This window comes from Asterias rubens, chromosome 7 (assembly GCF_902459465.1).
Source record: "Asterias rubens chromosome 7, eAstRub1.3, whole genome shotgun sequence".
Lineage (NCBI taxonomy): Eukaryota > Metazoa > Echinodermata > Asteroidea > Forcipulatida > Asteriidae > Asterias > Asterias rubens.
The window spans coordinates 17157267-17175995 of record NC_047068.1 but is presented as its reverse complement, the minus strand read 5'-3'; the positions used below and the strand labels follow the sequence as shown (position 1 = coordinate 17175995).

Genomic DNA, 18729 nt, shown 5'->3' with positions numbered 1-18729 from the left:
TTTGATAAAAACATAAGGCTATATATATAGCCTTGCACACATTTTCAGGCAAAATTGGATCAAACCATAAGGATATAAAGCCTTGCCCACATTTTCAAGCACAGTTTGATAAAACCCTTTTTTCAGACAAATTAGATAAAGCTACATTTTCAGGCAAAATTTGATAAAACCATAAAGCTATAGGCCTAATGAATACTATTTGGGGGGGGGGGGGTCCAGATCAAGGTTACTGTATACAACTGACAAAGTAAAACATCACAGTTTTGCAAAACATAAACATGATTCATTAGAATCTGAGGTGATTTATCAATAGTAATATGTTAACCGACCCATAATCTTGTAATTAAGTACACCATTGCAAGGAACAAATTTTAGTTACAAATTTGGTCTATTCATCCTGGTAAGGTTTGTTCAATTTAGCAGGGCTACCAATCGTGCAGGTCCCAGGATACCGGCCCCACGCGCTTTTCCAGATCATCGGGGCCATTGCACCGCCCTCCCGAGCGGGTCCGGTCCGCCGCCCCAGGGTTACCCAGGGCAGTCCCCTACTTTACTAAGGCGGTCCGCTAGCCGAAAAGACTAGGGACTACTTCCGTTGGTCAACCATTTGTGATAACACTGGCCCTCCTAAGGAAAGGAGCCCGAATGCACCTTTAAGATCAACCACCCAGTGGCCCGAGCCGGAAGTAGGACCCCACCTGCCACGTGCAAGTGTCCAGGTCCCTTTAATCTTTGTAGTTGCCGCACCACCAAGGTAGCGCAAAAAAAAAACGCGTATGTGCTTGTTATTTGCAATGGTGCTCGTATTTACAAGATTACGGGACTTTTTAGTTATTACTATTGATGAATCACCGCAGATTCAAATGAAAAGTGTAAAGTTTTTCATTACTGTGGTGTTTTACTTGTTCATGTGTATAAAAAGTAACCCCTTTCTAGTAATTTCGGCCCAAAATAGGTACACAATGTGTCTTTTCTACATTTAAACTTTACAGTAGTGCAATAACAACCCACTCTACACCAACTAGAAAAACATAGAAAATCAAACTAAGATAATACCTACAATGAATTTGTTAGTAATAGTATTGATTACAACAAATTGCTGGGTTGTTACACAGATGAAATCCTAGGATGTGTTGATGATACTGATGTTTCATACGCGTTGCCTTCCTTTGTACCATGCAGCCTTTCAAGATGTCAGTAGGGTTGATTCCCTCCATACTTGGTTGTAGGAACTTCTAGCAAGGAAAGATAAAGTAAACAGTTTATATGCAATTACAGGCAAACAATTCAGTGCAAAATCTATGACCTCCTCCCAAGTGATATCAGGGTTTTGTTTTAGTGTGATATTAGTGATCAATGTTTTCCTTATTAATTTTCAAACCATTACTTATCACTTTTTCCCGTTAAAAGTAGTACTCTGTGAGAAAGTTTGAGAAGTACTTCTCCTTTTCTACCATCTACTCAGGGGGAGGTATAATTTTATGGTTTTACTTTAATTTTTAAATCAATCATCTCTCTCAAATGTATTACATTGACTGATGCACCTGTTGAAAGCTTGACAAATTAATATTGACATAAAAACACAACTCAGCCTGTCAATTCAAATCAAGACATGAAGCTATTTTTGACTTTTGTTCAAACAAGAGCAACATGTATTCTGCACAATTGTTACAGAGCACCATTTTTGGCAAACTTATTATTAAAAGTGTGCTTTCTGGAAATTTACCTTTTAATTGAGGGTGCAGCTCCTTTATCAGAGGTTTGTCTTGGACATCTACTTGTTGACGGGTACATGTCTTTGCAGATGCTAAGCCTGATTGAAACACAAGAGAAGTGGGAAATCATTTAGTCTCAAAAAGCTCCATTAGTTTGTCTTTACTTCCAGGCCACCAAACATTAATGAAGACAAAACATTGAGAGAAGCAACAAAATGGTTGGAGGAGCTCATGCACATCAGGAACATTGTGATTGTTCAAATAAAAATAAGCAACAGTATTTCAACATAAAACCTGACATACAGTTATTAGCTGCCTGTCATCTCAAATCGGTAAAAACCAAGTTTGCAGTTGATATGCAAAATCCATCTCAAGTTGTCAATCTAACAAAAAAAACAATACTGTTGTTTTAGCCATAATGAGGGACCAAAGAGCTTCTGGATGAAATCAATGACCCTTTGACACACCAAGTTTTTAGTTAATTTGTGTCCCCATTGAGTTATAATTTGCTTGCACCCACACACACAAGCTTGTTTATGCCTGCAACCGTAGACCTGATATTGTCCCTCTTTTGTTTATACTCTAAACTTTTTTTGCAGCAGCTCCCATTGGTTTTGTTAACGTATTTGAACTGTGGACCTTTCCCAAACCGTGGACCTATTGTCCTCTTTTGTTATAGGTCCCTGGTATGAATGTGTATACCTACACACCCACACTCGGAAGGACATGTCAAAAACAGTTTGCCCCTTTGGTAGTTTTGCCATTTGCAGGGAATAAAAACCACCATACTTAACCAGGGTTAAGAATAAAAGTATTACTTTCTGGGAGTTCACCTTATACTGGAGAGTACAGCTTTCTCATCCGCTGGTACATGGTCTTGGACATCTTTTGTTGACAGGGTAGATGTCTTTGGAGATGCTAAGCTTGACTGCAACTCAAACATAAAATTGAATTGTATTATTTGTATTATCTTCTGTGCTTTTTATATGCCCTTTCTTCAAATAATTTTCGTCTCATGATCACAGAGACAAAAATTATTTTCATGACATTGTTTTACCCATTTCTCAAAAACTACAGCACCTCAGCAAGTAATATTTTCAGGGAAGCTTTCTACCATCATTATCTTCAAACTGTGTATTAAAGTTTAAATTAAAATCTGTGGACATTGTGTTTTTTGTCCTACAAAAAGTACATAGACCCTTTAATGTACTTAATGGGATTTAGGAGACGTACGCCTTTTGGCGATACTTTTTTTCTTTTTCTTTTATTCTCTCCTGGGCACCCCACTGTTGTTTTACTTTATTTTCTTAAATATTTTAATGTGTGTACATGTGCTTGTAAATGTGTTTGCCCGAATAAATATTGTAACTAATTGGATCAATTAATATTTTAAAAATATTATCCACTGTCAGTAAATCAGTTGTTCGGTTTAATCGTGTCGTGTTTACCCATTTTAACTTTTAGTCACAAATAAATAAAGACAAACATTGAAAGCAGCAACAATAATGCTTGGAGGAACTCATGCACTAAGAGATATCATTGCAGTAATTTAACTCAAAGTGATTAAATGTCTAGTCACATCTTCTCCTTAAATTGACTGTGAGGGCCTACTACCAAGATTATCCCTGTCTCTTTTAGAAAAAAAACAATGATAAAATAAAACACTTGTTCAAGTATTGATACTAAGAGATAAAAGATCAACAGCAACAACCCCATATTTCACTCACTGCTTTTATTCAGGAGATTGTCTTACCTGTAATTTATCCAAATTATACTATCTCAGCCAAACAACAGACTCAAGAGGATAGGCAGCCATCTAAAAGATAAAAATACAACCTTTTTAAACAATAGCGAACATATTACAAATTGTTTGCCATCAAATAACTCCAACTCCAAAAATTTCTCCACACACTTAATTAACATTCATAATGCTTGTATTGCCTTTTTGGTGAGTTAAAAAAAACATCTTTAAAAAATGCAATTTGACAATATTTTTCACCTATCAATGATAATAAAAAAGAAATCGCATTAAGAAGGCATAAAATGTTAGACCCCAAGGCTCACGGGGGAGCCTTAGTACCCCCAGAAAAACGACAACCCCCACCCCACCACACAAGAAAAAAAAAAACCCAAAAACCAATACTGAGTATACAGTGCTAACACACATCGGTGTATGGGTAAAAACCAAAATTAATATTCTTTATCCCCGATGCAAATTTAACATCTATTATATCGTTGCGGTACCCGCTGCCAAAACATAGGATTCGAACTGCCTCTAGCTGCCGGGCAACCTCGGTAGTCTAGTTGGTAAGACACTGCTCTAGAATTGCAAGGGTCGTGGGTTCGAATCCCACCCGAGTAACATGCCTGTGATATTTTTTCACAGGACTCGGGAAAGTACTGAGTATACAGTGCTAACACACATCAGTGTATGGGTAAAAACCAAAATTAATATTCTTTATCCCCGATGCAAATTTAACATCTATTATAAAAAAACAATAAGTTGTTAATAAATAAAATTTATTCATTAATAAAACAGGAAAAATACAAAATTACATTGTAAATTATTATTTTTACTTTGTTCAAGAAATTCAAATGCATTGTTTTTTCAAAATGGCTGTGCGAGTTGGTTTCGTCGTACCAGCCCACGTGTGTTCGAGTTTACCGCCGCCGCGCCCCACAGCACAGACACGGTGAAAGTGAATGAAGTCTCAGACTCAGATTTGCTCAACTTTCACCATTTTAAAAACTCGTATTCACCATAAAAACTCTTTCAACGGATTCTATAATTTACATTCAACTCACCTCAACTCTTTTGCGGAGGTTTTGTCGACTTATTCTGCCATAAAATGTCACATACTTTTTAGGAGAAAAGATAACGGGAATCACTTGTTGAAGTCGGCCATTTTCTGTCTGTCGCTCTCGTAACGTATGAGGGCGCCAACCAAAGACAACACTATTTTGAGGGGTAGTTTTTCTCGTGAAGGATAAGGGGGATGTAAAACAAAGTTTTGACAGATCTATTGTGAAAAACTATTGTCTTTTCGGTTAAGAGAAAACAAACTTATTAGTCTTTCGATTGTTTTGACTTGGATGGGCGAGAAAGAAATCGCATTGAAAATAACGCCCATCCATTAACACCCCCTTTTTCATCCAATGGTAAAGGCGATTTAGGCCTGATGCAAACAAGGTAATTGGGCGATTTTTTTATATATTTCTTTTGTGGGGCGGGGGGGGGGGGGCGGGGCTGCATTACTATTAAGAGTGAAAGGGCTGCGGAATAAACCTAGATTAAAGCAAGATTTTGCAGACGTTTGTTTAATAAACTCATTACTATTATTTTCACTTCATGGCGTAAAGAAACAAAATATCATCTTCCCCTCACATTACAGTAATTTTGTTAAAACAATTTTTGAAATATAAAAAAATATATATACATATATTTATAAAAAATTTAATAAATAAACACAGATATAAGCCTTCCAAGATGTCTGATGAGCACATTTTATTCACATGATGCAAATCTGAACAAGTCGTATTACAAAAATAAAATTTAAAAAGATAAACATTTTTAAGGCTGAAGTAAAATAATAGTTTACACACAGAAATCAATCTTACTTTGGCAGGGTGTATCTTTTGGTAATTATTCCACACATTTTAGCATAAAAGCTTGATTAAGAGCACTGGATAGCTTTTGATATGAAACATTGTTAGAATTGACCACAGAGAGCATACATGTACTGGTCAATGAAATTGAATACAAAAAGTATACCCTGCCTTTAAATTCATGATGAGTTATAAGTTCTTGGCCATATATTGGAATCCACAATTGACCGAAATTAATACAAAGGAAAGATCTTTTTCCTTCACAGTTCACTCAAAATGCTGTTAAAAACACACCCTAGAAAGGCAATCCACTTACAAATTATTTTAATACCACTCGATATAAATGAACTTGTAATCTGTCATAAAAATAAAAAAAGTACACTTGGTTATAGAAAAATACAGTAATTAACAAAGTAAATGTTTCAAAATACTCAAAGCCTTTTACATAAAATTGTCGTTTACAATATTGAACTTCACATGAGATTACTTTTTATTATTATTACTGTATATTTATTTCTAGTATTAAAACCTGGATGCTTATGAGTGAACTTAATCACTGTAGCTCACAAGCTTGAGGAAACCTGTAAACAAGGGTGGTTGCTCTGCGTACCAGAAAAACAATACAATAAAAAACAAAAATGTTTAAAATACCGCCATTTCAGCAAGACCACAGAAGTTTGTGATGAAACAGAGAAAAAAGGAAAGGATCGAACAATTTGCGAGTTAAAATCAAACAGCCAAACAATCCTTGTGGGAACAGGTGCATCAAGTACATCAATTTGTAGTCGATTGATAGTGATGTTGGCAATTTATACTGGTGAAAACATATTGTGCCTTTTGATCATAGCAAAGTCTGTCCCGAGCCAATATGGCTCATCAGGCCGGTGTTTATATCGCATTTCATTGGCATTACACGACCGGGAATATTTCTATTCCCCCTAGACAGGCTGGATGCCAGTCCATCGCAGGTTACTCCCCAGTTCTCACTGGTACCCATTTTTACTCCTGGGTGGAGAGATGCAATTATGTTTACTGAAGGACACAAGTGTCCAGACTTTGACTGAACATGATGCCAGGGTTCGAACCCATATTCCATAAATTACAGAGTTTGAGTCCACTGCCCTAGAACGCTTGGCCGCGACATGTCCCCAGGCCTTGAAATAACTTGTAGCACCCGCTGTGGTACCCTGTGCTTTTGCTTTGGTGCTCTTTGCAAAGTTCGATACAAATTAACATTTTCCTCAAAGAAGTAACCTTTACCAGATAAAAATTACTGTGCCCCTTTCAGACCCAAGTTCAACGCCTGGACTACACTTCGATCATAACTACTTTTTACAAGCTCGGCTTCATCAGCACAACATCAAAGTTATAAGATTCTGGGAGTCCTATATGACTTATATTAAACTCCTTGGTCCATTTGAAAATGGGAAGTCCATGGCTGGTTGTAGGTCCATTTATAGCAAGTGCCGACATCGTTTCTGACATGCCTAGATTAGTTGCCTGTAAAAAAGAACAGATCAATTAAAGACCAATCATTATCGATCGAATTAACTGGCCAATCCAGGCACAGGATTTGATTCCTACTCAAAGAAATAACACTGGTATAAGACTGAAATAACCCTAAAGAAACAGATATTATATATATCGAAATTTAAGGCAGATGGCTCATTGATTTGTCTCTTAGCTTAAACTTAGTGACGGCATCAATATGATGCACTACAAAGAGACAATACATCTAAACTACAGAAAATCAGACAACTCTCCTAACAAGAAAGTGAGAAACATAATAACATTGACAAATATCAATTTGGAGAACAACATTATTATTAAAACAACACTTGTTCACAAAAGCACAAGTACGGCTCATCACACTTGTGTCAATTAGTGTGTAATTAAACTGAATGGATGTGCAGTCAATCTGCCTCAGCAGCCCTACTGGTTTTGTGCATGGCCCAATCAAATCCACTGTTTGGAAAAGGAATTGCATGGAGATAACAGGTGTGAGTTGTGACAAAAAAGATGTTTTATTTTTGCCCCTTTTTTGATAATTGTAGTTTTCCCATAAAAGAGGCGAAAGGCAGGATCACAAACTACCAGGGCAACCTGATCTCTAAACTTGAATGGGTAGGATTTGAAACTTTGCATGGTGGAAATAAAGTAAAGCTTTTTGGTAACGCCTTGTCTGATAATCTTTTTCTATGCGTTGGGGTGGTTCTGAAAAGAACCGTTGGTTTCAACTCGACATTCTGATCAGTATGCTCTGATCGACTTCTGGATTTTTAAAGGACTGGAATTTCCGAATGGAACAAATCTTTAAAAACAGAATACCTTTGTATCAGTGCAGCCACCATCAAAAGGAGCTGATGGTTCTAGATCATAACGAGAACAGATGGTGAAGGCTGGATTCTTTTCAGAGTAGGGATCATGGAGATAGTCTGTAAGAGCAGCAAAATATTACAGTGTTAACATCAACTTTGAGATCGAACAAAGAAAAATTGACAGGAGTGGGATTTGAACCTACAGCCTCACAACAAACCTCACAAAAACACACAATGTTGGTTGGGCACAACTAGGGTACCTGTTTGGGGTCACGCCTTTAATAATAATTTGGAAAGCTTATCATCCTAAAGCCTGGTTCATACTTTATGCGAATGCAAATGGGAAGCGAATTTGACATGAATTTGACGTCACAACCCTCCTGTCACAGCGGATATTCGCAACTCTGCGCATTATTCGTTGCGAATTTGTGACTTCAACATTTGCTTCACATTCGTAATGAACCAGCTTTACTTGCAGCTAAGAGCTGAATTGCCAAGGCCCCGGCTACAACGTGTTCAAGAAGCAGGCATGCAAGGGCACCTTTGACAGCAAGCCACATCAACACAGTATGACCACGGAGCACAGCCAGAGATCGAAGGATGGCCTTGAAACCCTTGTGACACAGTAGAGAACCAAAGAACAACTCAACTCACCGATAGCCCCGTCTGAGAATCAAACCTGGATCACCTTGATGAGAGGCGAGCGCTTTACACACAAGCCAACCATGCCCACACACTATAAGTGAATTCCCCTGCAGTATCCCAAAAGTGTTTTTATATCTACCCGGCTATTAAAACTGTATTATTATTGAAACTTGTGTATACATGTACATACTATTGCCTGTATGAGATTTTGTTACTGTGGAAACAAAATAATCTTTGAAACCTTGAAAAAAATTCGCCATGATAGCCTATGCATGCAGCAGGAATGAACACCCCATGTGCACAAACAGAGTACCATGGTTTAACTCAAGCTACCATGCATGCGTGCAAGAGGATAGGTAATCAACTTATGCACTAGCAATTCCATGCTAGCTGTGCAGATATCAGTGAGACGGAGGATAAACAATGTTGACCTTTGACACCCGAAAAAATGAAGAGTCTGTGACAAGGGCAGTTGGTTTGTGCGCCGTTTTAAAGGTCCTGTTTGAGTTTGACTAACATCCATGGTCAAGACAACCGGCACCCGAGTCCAAGGACCCCAGTTTGCCTTTGTCAAGTGAAAAGGGTTTTAAATCTCCTTACAAGGAATGTGTAGGAATTGAAGAAACAATTGACTTGAAAGGCAAGACTACTCACCATTGTATCTCATGACATTCATCAAGGAGTCCATATCTTTGACGTTTCCGTTGTCTCGTCTGAATATCTCGGCCCTTGGCGTCAGCTGATAGGAGTATAAGTTTCCCTTTTTAGCCTTCATGGCAGGGTAGCCACTCAAAGTGTAGATCTCCTCATAGAATGGTACATTGTATGATGGCCAATAACCTGGATAATAATTATGATAATAATAATAACAACAAGTTCAGGGGTGCGTTTTGGCGGTCATAACCAATCCAACAGTTTTGGTTCAATTTGCTTTTGTTGCCGAACACACTTTTGTTACGACCTTCTTCAGGACACAATATAACCAGGGCCCAATTTCATCGCTAACCGCCAAATTCTTTGCTTACAATCACCATTCTCTGAACTGCTCTAGCCTTGTAAGCGTAGAATGCCTATGACGGCTTAGACTCCAGACTCTGTCCTCTCATCTGAAGCCCTAAGCGCGTACGCAAAGCATGCACACCATTATCAAAACAACCGCAGGGCCTAGCTAGCCTGAGTTGAATCCAAAGCGGAAGCCGTGGTTTCGAAAAAGGGCCTAAGTGTTCAATCAAGTTGATGACATCACCAACCTGCTCGAAGTATTGCTGTCTGGTCCCCCGTCTTCACCAGTCCTGGGATCTGCTCAACAACAGTCAGTGTCCCGTCAAGCAATTCACCTGATATACGCTTTTTGTCTATAACCATGTACTGATTGTTGTACGTTCCTGAAGAAAAAAAAAAAAATAAGATACAATTAGTACCTTCTTGGTCCAGTAACCCACACTTACACTGACCACACTTTTGTCCTAACTACTTTACTCTTATTGGATCCTAGCCAACCATTTTGTAAATTACCAACTTTGATTGGCTTTACATTTTATTTTCCCCATTTTTTCTGGATGCCTTCTAACAGTTTTTTTGCTCCTCGCTGTTGCTATAAATGGACATATGTTTTTGTATGAGCTTGTTTTTGCCTCTGACGAAGGTCTGGTTTGGATCAAAAGGTAAGGCCATCTTCCCCACTAGTTTTGCAAAACACCTGTATAGTCTATACCATTATTGTTTGGATTGATAGGCTTTTCAGTCACAGTGTATAAAGTCACAGTGGTTGAGTACACTTTGTTAATCCACGGCCAGCTCAAAATTTGTGTTTTTTTCTCACCTTTTACACCTTTATCTCCCGCCGCCACCCCCTTTCTCTCTTTTATCCTTTCCCATTCTGCCCTCATCGTCTTTTCCAAAATTAATTAGGTATATAGAGCTTGAACCAACCATTCTTCTTTTCTTAGAATAGTAACTGATAATTTCTGAGGGTGGTACCTTTCCTCGCCTTCCACCTCTAGGACTCCGGTGCGAATAACGCCGAGGCACTGTGTGGTTAGGGTTTTCTCACAACTAAACTAAAACTAACTTCTGTGTCTTCTCCCATTGGGCTCTTGGCTAGTACAGTGATTAAAGGAACACGTTGCCTTGGATCAGACGAGTTGGTCTATATAAAGCGTTTGTAACCGTTTTATATAAAATGCATATGGTTGAAAAAATGTTTTAAAAGTAAAATACAATGATCCACACAAATTTGCCTCGAAATCGCGTGGTTTTCTTTTTACTGTGCGAACTAACACGGTCGGCCATATATGTGAGTAAAAAATTTGACTCCCATAAATGGACGACCGTGTTAGTCGACGAGGTAAAAGGAAAACCATGCAATTGTCAAGGTATGTTTGTGTGGATCATTGTATTCTACTTTTACAACATCTTTCTACCCGGTTGCAAAAGCTTTTCAAAGACCAACTCGACCGATCCAAGGCAACGTGTTCCTTTAAGTGTGAGTCTTAGCTTTACAACCAGAACAAATGGAAAGAAATGAAATTAAATGACTCAACTTACACATTGATACCAACAAGAAATAATATTCACCAGAATTGTCCGTAGGGACTTTGGGTAGCCAACTCCAGCTTCATTCAGATGATAAAATGTTTTGTTAAAAGTGCATAATCTGCAAACTGACAGAATTATGGATGTTTTGGGCAACATAGTCTACTAGTGATTAAATACATAGATTAGACCCTGCTGGTGGCCCTTAAATCTAGCATTGTATTCAAGCTAGATAGAAAGGGTTCAACGACATTGGAAAACATGTCCTCAATATATGCAGTACACATTAAGACTTTACAGGGTAAATCTAGTGCTCTAGGGATCGTGCACACTCTTCGTTTGTAAGCAATAGAAAATCACCTGGTACGAGACAATATATGGTTGTCTTTACATGGCAACTTTATTCGCTGAGCAGGGTTGAGCGGTCTATTTCAACAAACCCCAAGCTCTGGTGTTGTCAGCAGCTGAGTGTTGGTTCGATTCCCGGTCATGACACTTGTGCCCTTCAGCAAGGCACTTAACCATAACTGTTTTGTAATAAGTTGGGAAGGTAGTGCATTCGGCTCCTCCTATGCGGATGATACCCATGTGCACATCCTTACAGAATTCGAAGGGGATAACCCTGCCTGTTACAGCCCCTGGAGTTGGCAATGTGCCCCTGGTCCCAGTTAAGTGTAGCCTTCTTTGGCCGTCGATGGCCTTGTGATGTTAGGCAATCTCTCATAGTATATTTATTTGTTTACATGGAATACACAGTCAAAACGTAATGTAAGAGAACAATGCGGCGGAAGCATCTGCAAGCCCAAATTTAATTTGATGGCGTCTATTGGGAATTATCAACAACAGGCATGTATACTTCACTTTTGAAACGGCAAGGGCACCAAGGCTTTTTCTCCTTGGTAAAGGCCACCCTACAAGCAAAAAATTTAAATTTACACTAGAGCATTTCAAGGGCACCAGTGCAATGAACAGGGAGCACTGATGAGGCAATGGCCTTTGTTACCTATGGGAAATCAGGCCTGCTATAGGAGCAGTGCACTGTTTGGTTTGGGTGTATACACACAAACTTACCCAAACCAGGTAGTGTCATAATATTGTGCCCACCATATTGAAATAGCTTATATAGACTCCGCTTGAACTGAACTGAACTGCACTAGATTGATTTAGATTGAAATAAATTAATTTGACTCACCAGAATTATACCTGCCTACAATCTGCCCCCATTGGGAGCCGCTATTGGCCATTAGGTTAGCTACCCTGACTCGTACCCAGGCAGGCAGGGTGTATGGCGTCACCAAGTCGTAAAGAGTCTGGTTGAAGACATTATTGGTAGTTTGTAACATTACCATGCTGCTGCTCAGTAAATAAAAATCATCTAATGATTCCAGCATCCCTGGGGGGTCAAAAACAAATGCCAAGTTTTAAAGAGTTAAAAAGCAGGACAGTTCTTTCAGAAACTCTCCCAAAACCCAAACATCTACTCCGCGGCAGTAGAATATGTAGCAGGACTAGTTTTCTTTAGGCACTGGACACTATTGGTAATTACTTCTGGTGTTAACTTACTTAGTAACGAGCAAAGGAATTCCGAGAAACTGCTCCCTCTGATGTAGTGTAGTTTTTGAGAAAGAAATTATTTCTCAATAAAACATTTGAATTGAATTCGAGACCTCAGCTGCAAAGGTCTCGAATTCAAGCATCTGAAAGTTTATAACTTGTGCGTCAAGGTTTTTTTTTCATCCATTAACCTCTCGCAACTTCGACAACCAATTGAGTTCAACTTTTCAAAGGTTTAATATTTTATGAATATGTTGAGATACAACAAGTTAAAAGACTGGTCTTTACCAAAGGTGCCCAGTGCCTTTAAGAACAAAATCAACCTTGCAAGTTAGACAAAAAACACGGTGTTACCGCCAACCAAATATACCTCACCATGCAATGCCTCATAACAAAACCCATTTACAGCACCTTGTAATAAACCATTACATGGTTCTAATAAAGAGGAATTGGTAAAGCGTAGTTCCACAATACCTTAAAGGAAAATACTGATTGTTAAAGCGCCTTGAGTGTCACTAAGTGATGGTTATGATCACTTTATAAGAAGCCGTTATTATTATTATTTCATCTTTTTGTAACAGAGTGGAAAGCAGATAGAGTTGGGGAAGGAAGAGGAGGAAGGAAAGAGCTGAAGTATAGTGTGGTGGCAGGGGTAGAGTGGGGATGCAATGTGGGGAGGGAGACCTCAGATACTGTTAAAATGTTGCCTAATTATATATTTGGTTTGCGGTAACACCATGTGCGTATCTGCTTGCCGGGTAGATTTTGTTCTTTAAAGAACTGTCTTGCTATATATTCTACTACCGCTGAGTAGATTTTTCAGGAGACTTCTCAGTTCTGAAAAGAACTGTCCTGCTTTTTTACTATTACCTGGGCGGAAGGTAGAAAATCAGTGCTCTGATTGGTTCCTTGGTTGGCTCAGGGCTATTGTGTGGGTTGCCCATTGTGTGGGAGAGCCCTGAGGCGTGTCAGTAGACTGTGGGTTGTCAGGGGAGGAGGGTGGTATAGGATGGTATGCCAAATACTGCTTATGAAATAACAGATATCTTGTATTGTTATGATTATAAATGCCAAATTGTTGTAAGACAGTTTTTTGGTAAACAATTTTTATCTATCTAGCTATAGGCTTACCAACAGATGCTAATCAACAATAGAGAAAATATGGAATAAAATACATTGCCCACTTGGAATAACAAACAGGAATGGCAACAAGGAAAATTCAATCAAGAAGAGAGGGTTGAAAAAGTCAAATGCAGCTCTATCAAGAAATACCTGTGTCCCCCCCTAAATGGCAGGTGTTTTTTATTAGATTTTATTACAGTAATTACCTGGGTAACTAGAAAAGGACATTCTCTTGGCTGCAGCATAACTGAAGGATAAATCAAAGCTGTAGTGTTTGTAGATACGTAGCATGGCGCTATAAGTAAACCAAGATGAATGTGACATTAGGACGTCTTCAAATCCCGGGAGAGCCTGTAAGTAAAATGGGCACATATTAACTTGGGTTACCTTAATTGAAAACACAATTGAAAATATACAATTGAAAAGTACTTACAGACTCAAATAGTGACATTGAGAATGGTTTACTTTCTTGGTCATCGAAGTTGCAAGTGAATTATGAAAGAAAAACACCCTTGTTGCACAAATTTGTATGCTTTCAGATGCCTAAAAAAGGCTTCAGGCCTAAAGAGTTTTAATATTTGAGTAACAAATTACCTCTTTCTCAAAAACAAAGTTGCTTCAAAAGGAGCTGTTTCTCACAATGTTTATAATACCAATAGCTCTCCATTGCACATACCAAGTCAGTTTTTTATGCTAACAATTATTTTGAGTATGTACCAAAAGTGTCCAGTGCCTTTAATTTTGAGCCCTGACAAGTCACCTATGTAGTAGTTTGACTCACCTTTATAAGAGCTGAGCAGTGGTTGTTTAGTCCATAAAATCTATTCTTGCTCTCTGACTTAGGATCATCTTTCTCCGAGTTAGGGAAGCTGGATGGATCCAGTGCATGCTGAAGGTCTAGTACATCTCCAAGATTGTTTAGAAAAGACAATGCTAGCAAGTCCAAGGACTGTGAAGAGATCAAGAAGAACAAATGATTAGAAATCACATGCTTGAATAATGATTGTATTCATTATTATTTTGATTGGTTCGTTGAGTTATCGTTGCACTTTTGTTGAGGTCAAATAAACAATAATCATCATTATCGGTTAGCATCATGCATTTCTGCATCGGCTGCGTGACTTGTGAGACGCTTCCAAATAGACCGGTCTTGAGCTGCCAGTTCTGCCTCCTCCACAGACCACCCAGTGCCCAATAAATAATAATAATAACAATAATAATAATAACACAAACTCTCATGAGGGATTAACTAACCCTTCCTCAATCAATAACACAGATAAGGTACCTCAACAACCAAATTGTTGAATTTGTGGTGGTTTGTTTGATCCCCACAAGACATCCACTAGAGCTCCATGTGACATATGTAACTGCTTGGAGTCGATGCAAGGGATGCAATGGACAGTGCCAAGTGGAGGAGAGCCATAGAGCCCTTATTCAGGCAATTCCCCCAAATTATACTGCACAGAGTCACTGTAAAAAATACCAAAGTGAAGTTGTTAAGAAGATTAGACTTAACACATAATCAAAATGGATTCCTGACCAAATAATAGCTTTACCTTATTTTGGTAGGGTACCAGGTTGTAGCCAGCGACAAGCCCATCAAACTGGGCAATAATGAGGCCAACTCCTTGCCAAAATGGATCACTCTGTTTCTTGTCTATCATCTGGCGGGTCCACTTGTCTTGCTTTTTCAAGAAGCTGGACAACATCGTCTTAAATTCTGCGGATTGACTCTCAATAAAAAACTTGGCCATGTTGACGTAACTCTGGTATATGCGCCTGAAGTAAGATGGACATACATGTATACATTCAATGTTACTTTGTTTTATAAACCACTTTGGATAGGTATTCCAATTTTTGTTTATGTGTGGTATCATTTCTCAGAGCATGGGGTGTCATTGCCGAGTGGATGAGAGCGCTGAACTCAAGCTCTGGTGTTTCTGTTCAGCAGATCGAGAGTCCTGGACGTGACACTGCTCTCCACCCAGGGTTAAATAGGTACCTGTGAGGGCAAAGACAGTTCTTGTGATTGATTTAGCTTAGTAGTGCATACTCTGCACAGAGGATGGTGTTTGGAATGATTTGAGGCCAAGTGACCAGGGGTAATGATTTTGGAGCGCTCTAAAGCCATTGGACCCTTTCGGTAAACAGTGTTGTCCAAGGCCCGCACTTTGTGTACCACAACTTCTATATCAAATAACAAACCTGTGAAAATTTAGGCTCAATCGGTCATCGGAGTCGGGAGAAAACAACGGAAAAACACACCCTTGTTTCCGCGCGTTTCGCCGTGTCATGACATGTGTTTCAAATAAATCCGTAATTCTCGTTAACGAGAATTTATATTGTTTTGCTGGTTTCTCAAAAAGTAAAGCATTTCATGGAATAACATTTAAAGAGAATTCTTTCACCATTACCTTCTGTAAACCCAGTAAGTTATTTGTAAATCTGTGAATTTTTTTTTTTTTTCCTGAACCGAAAGGGTCCAATGGCTTTAAGGAGCCTGTCGGGTGCGAAAAAAGCGCGATATAAAAGCCCATTATTATTACAATTAGTGTAACAAGAGCTTCTAAAACAAATGGCTTGGTAGGCCTACAGTATTGTTACTCGTCTTCAATTTTGTTTGTGTAGAATCTTCGGTGTTGTATCACACACTTACTGGCTGGTTAGAATGCCTTCTAGCATCCCCGCTGCCTTCATCCTGATCAGGTCTTCCTGGTACGAAGACGTCGGACCAAACTTGACATCAAGTACCCCCCATCCAGTGGTGTCTGTGGTGTCGTTGAAGGCTCCATAAGCCACACCTGACTTGTCCAGCACACCAACCTTGTAAGAGAACTTACCGCCATTGTAGTAAACGGTTGCTGTGGTTCTCACACCTTTTGTTAAAAAAAGAGAAAACACATTTCAGGTCTTTCAGACAGAGTACTTAAAGTCATACTCATTTACTTCTCAGCAGGCCTGCTGGAATTTCATCTTTTGAGAGGGCAAGGCCATTTTTAATTTGCAAAGATAGGGCACTTCCTATTGAAATAAGGGGCACTTTGGCCAAGGCCTTTGTGCCCTTCCATGTAATTCCAGGCCTGTTACCTAGATTTCAGTAGTTACGTTTATCGTCCTTAAATGATAAACTGCCTTGCTCAGCGAAACCGTAAAATGAATTTCTCACTGACTGGTTTTGCATTTTACTAATACAGTGTATAGGGTCAGTGTAACAGCGCGTGACAGCCCTTTTCAGGTTGCTTCGTTTTTGATTTTGCATTGTCAAGCAACAGATGCAAGATCGGACAATTTTCTGAATCCTCCCACAACTTTTTCACTTATTTTTAACAATAAGGAATATCTCATTTGAGTAAATAAGACACCGTTTTACTTCATAAAAAAAACATGAAAAATTGGTGGCAGGATAATGGATATGGAAACTTATCCAACAAATGCTAGTAAATAAATGTAATGAGATATTTGCTGTTGTCAGCTTGGTATTTATAATATTCACCTGATGAGAGTTTAAACAAAATATAAAACAATCAGGTAATATAGCTACAATAGTACCGTAGTAACTCTTACTTCAAGTTCTACTTAGAAACTATAGGCTCACGGGAGTATAGTTTCTAGAGAAGGGGTATCTCATCATATTCATAGAATAGAGCAACAGCTGAGCAAGGACCTGATATTTATTTTTTAATAGTAATCGTAAATTTACCTTGCACTGTTGACAGCGTCAGCAGCTGCACCATCATCATGGCAAAACAAACCACAACAAATGACCGGAAAATCGACATTTCGTTGTCTAATTGTCCAGGATATGGAGCTTGGTTGAGCCCTGTGTCGAGAAAATACTAATGTTCAAAAGAGTACAGTCGGGCTTGTTTTCAATTACTTATTAAAAATTATGGGAGCAGCTCATTCATATACACCAATCTGCCCATCGCCGTAGTGATGACCTAAAGTGTTATTGTTGGCGGCTGTTTTGTTTACATTCAGTAACTGACTGAAAACAGTCGTCGGTATTCACCCGTCACGGTTTGGCAGCTTTGTGAAAATAGGCCCTCATTTGGTCACTTACAGCCATTGCCAAGTGGGAGGAGGGTTTGGGAGGGGCAGCGGAGAAATTGAATGGGAGGGATCCATGTCCATGAAGACTGATTCATCCATGATTTATCCAGGTTAAAACACCTCTTTATAGATAATATGACACTGGTGGCAAATTCCCTTATGTTTGTATTTTGTATGCGTTTTTATGCCGAATAAACTAATAATTATTCATAAATACCTTAGACAGTTTTGCTATTCCTATTGGTGGAGAGCGCGTCACGTGGGTGTGTATAAACCTTTGTTTATGACCGGTAAAAAGTGTTCATTCATGGGCCGGGCGTGACACGCGACCTTGTACCTGTACCGTGGTCGAGAGCAACGGCTGAAACAGTTATGCCACATCACGTGATACGCCTGACGCGCACAGCATTCCCTTATAAGGAGTTGTTTACCAGAGGGGGCGGCGGAGGGCTTCACCATTTCATAGCTGGAGGGGTGTTGTGTTGAAAGAAATAATATTTAACAATATAATTTTGCATTAATTTTACTTTTTGACCAAAAACTTATGATGTTTTTTTACCGAAAAGGTATTTAATGGGAATCAAAGTGTGTTGAATCGGTTTTCAACTAGTGGTTTAAACCCGCCGCCGAGGCCTGGTTCTTTATAATTTACTTCGAATTCGTCTCGGTAAAATTATCAAGAACTAGGCCTCTATGGGATTAAACCACTAGTTGAAAACCTCTTCACCACACATTGCTTCCCTTAATAATAATAACATAATAAAAAACATAATACTAGAGTTTGAGAATTTGATTTTGGAATATCTGCTTCATCCATCGGAAATCATTATCACCGGCGACTTTAACATTCATGTTGATGACGTCCACAACACCAATGCAAACCAGTTTAAGCATCTACTTCAAGCTTTTGGTCTTACCCAGCATATCAAGGAGCCAACTCATCGTCTCGGTCATTGCTTGGATCTTGTCATAACTCGTGAAATCTCCCCACCAATTGCCTCAAACTTTATTATTCTACCTGGATTATCTGACCATTATGCAGTCATGTGTAACTTGAGTCTGTGCAAGCCCAAAGTCCCAACCGTCACTATAAAGAGCCGACAATGGAAACATGTGAATTCTCCCGAAGTGTTCCACGACATAGGCACTCATTTAGCAAATCTAGAAGTTGATCATGACTG

The 18729-nt window shown here is 39.0% G+C and overlaps 1 protein-coding gene and 1 long non-coding RNA gene across 2 annotated transcripts; both read right to left on the bottom strand.

The window, feature by feature from the left end:
* Positions 1 to 1152: 1152 nt before the first annotated feature.
* On the bottom strand, positions 1153 to 4607 carry LOC117292192. Its single transcript, XR_004519271.1, has 5 exons — positions 4521 to 4607; positions 3469 to 3531; positions 2549 to 2643; positions 1727 to 1813; positions 1153 to 1235 (listed from the first exon to the last, which is right to left on the bottom strand). It is a non-coding gene; the product is annotated as an uncharacterized LOC117292192 (long non-coding RNA).
* A 582-nt stretch (positions 4608 to 5189) lies between these two features.
* On the bottom strand, positions 5190 to 17428 carry LOC117292931 (phospholipase B-like 1). The gene is made up of 10 exons (XM_033775105.1): positions 17196 to 17428; positions 16152 to 16371; positions 15052 to 15274; positions 14277 to 14444; positions 13702 to 13846; positions 12012 to 12212; positions 9535 to 9669; positions 8939 to 9124; positions 7650 to 7756; positions 5190 to 6821 (listed from the first exon to the last, which is right to left on the bottom strand). Exons 1-10 carry the CDS (start codon positions 17272 to 17274, stop codon positions 6654 to 6656), a joined length of 1632 nt encoding a protein of 543 aa, XP_033630996.1. The 5' UTR covers positions 17275 to 17428; the 3' UTR covers positions 5190 to 6653.
* Between the last annotated feature and the right edge of the window lie 1301 nt (positions 17429 to 18729).

Coding starts and splice junctions, on each gene's coding strand:
- LOC117292931 (XM_033775105.1), bottom strand. CDS start 17,274: ATGTCGATTTTCCGGTCATTTGTTGTGGTTTGTTTTGCCATGATGATG. Junction 14,445..15,051: donor TGGTACCCTACCAAAATAAG/GTAAAGCTATTA, acceptor ATCTCTTCACAG/TCCTTGGACTTGCTAGCATT. Junction 9,670..12,011: donor TGTAGGCAGGTATAATTCTG/GTGAGTCAAATT, acceptor TTTTTTCTTCAG/GAACGTACAACAATCAGTAC.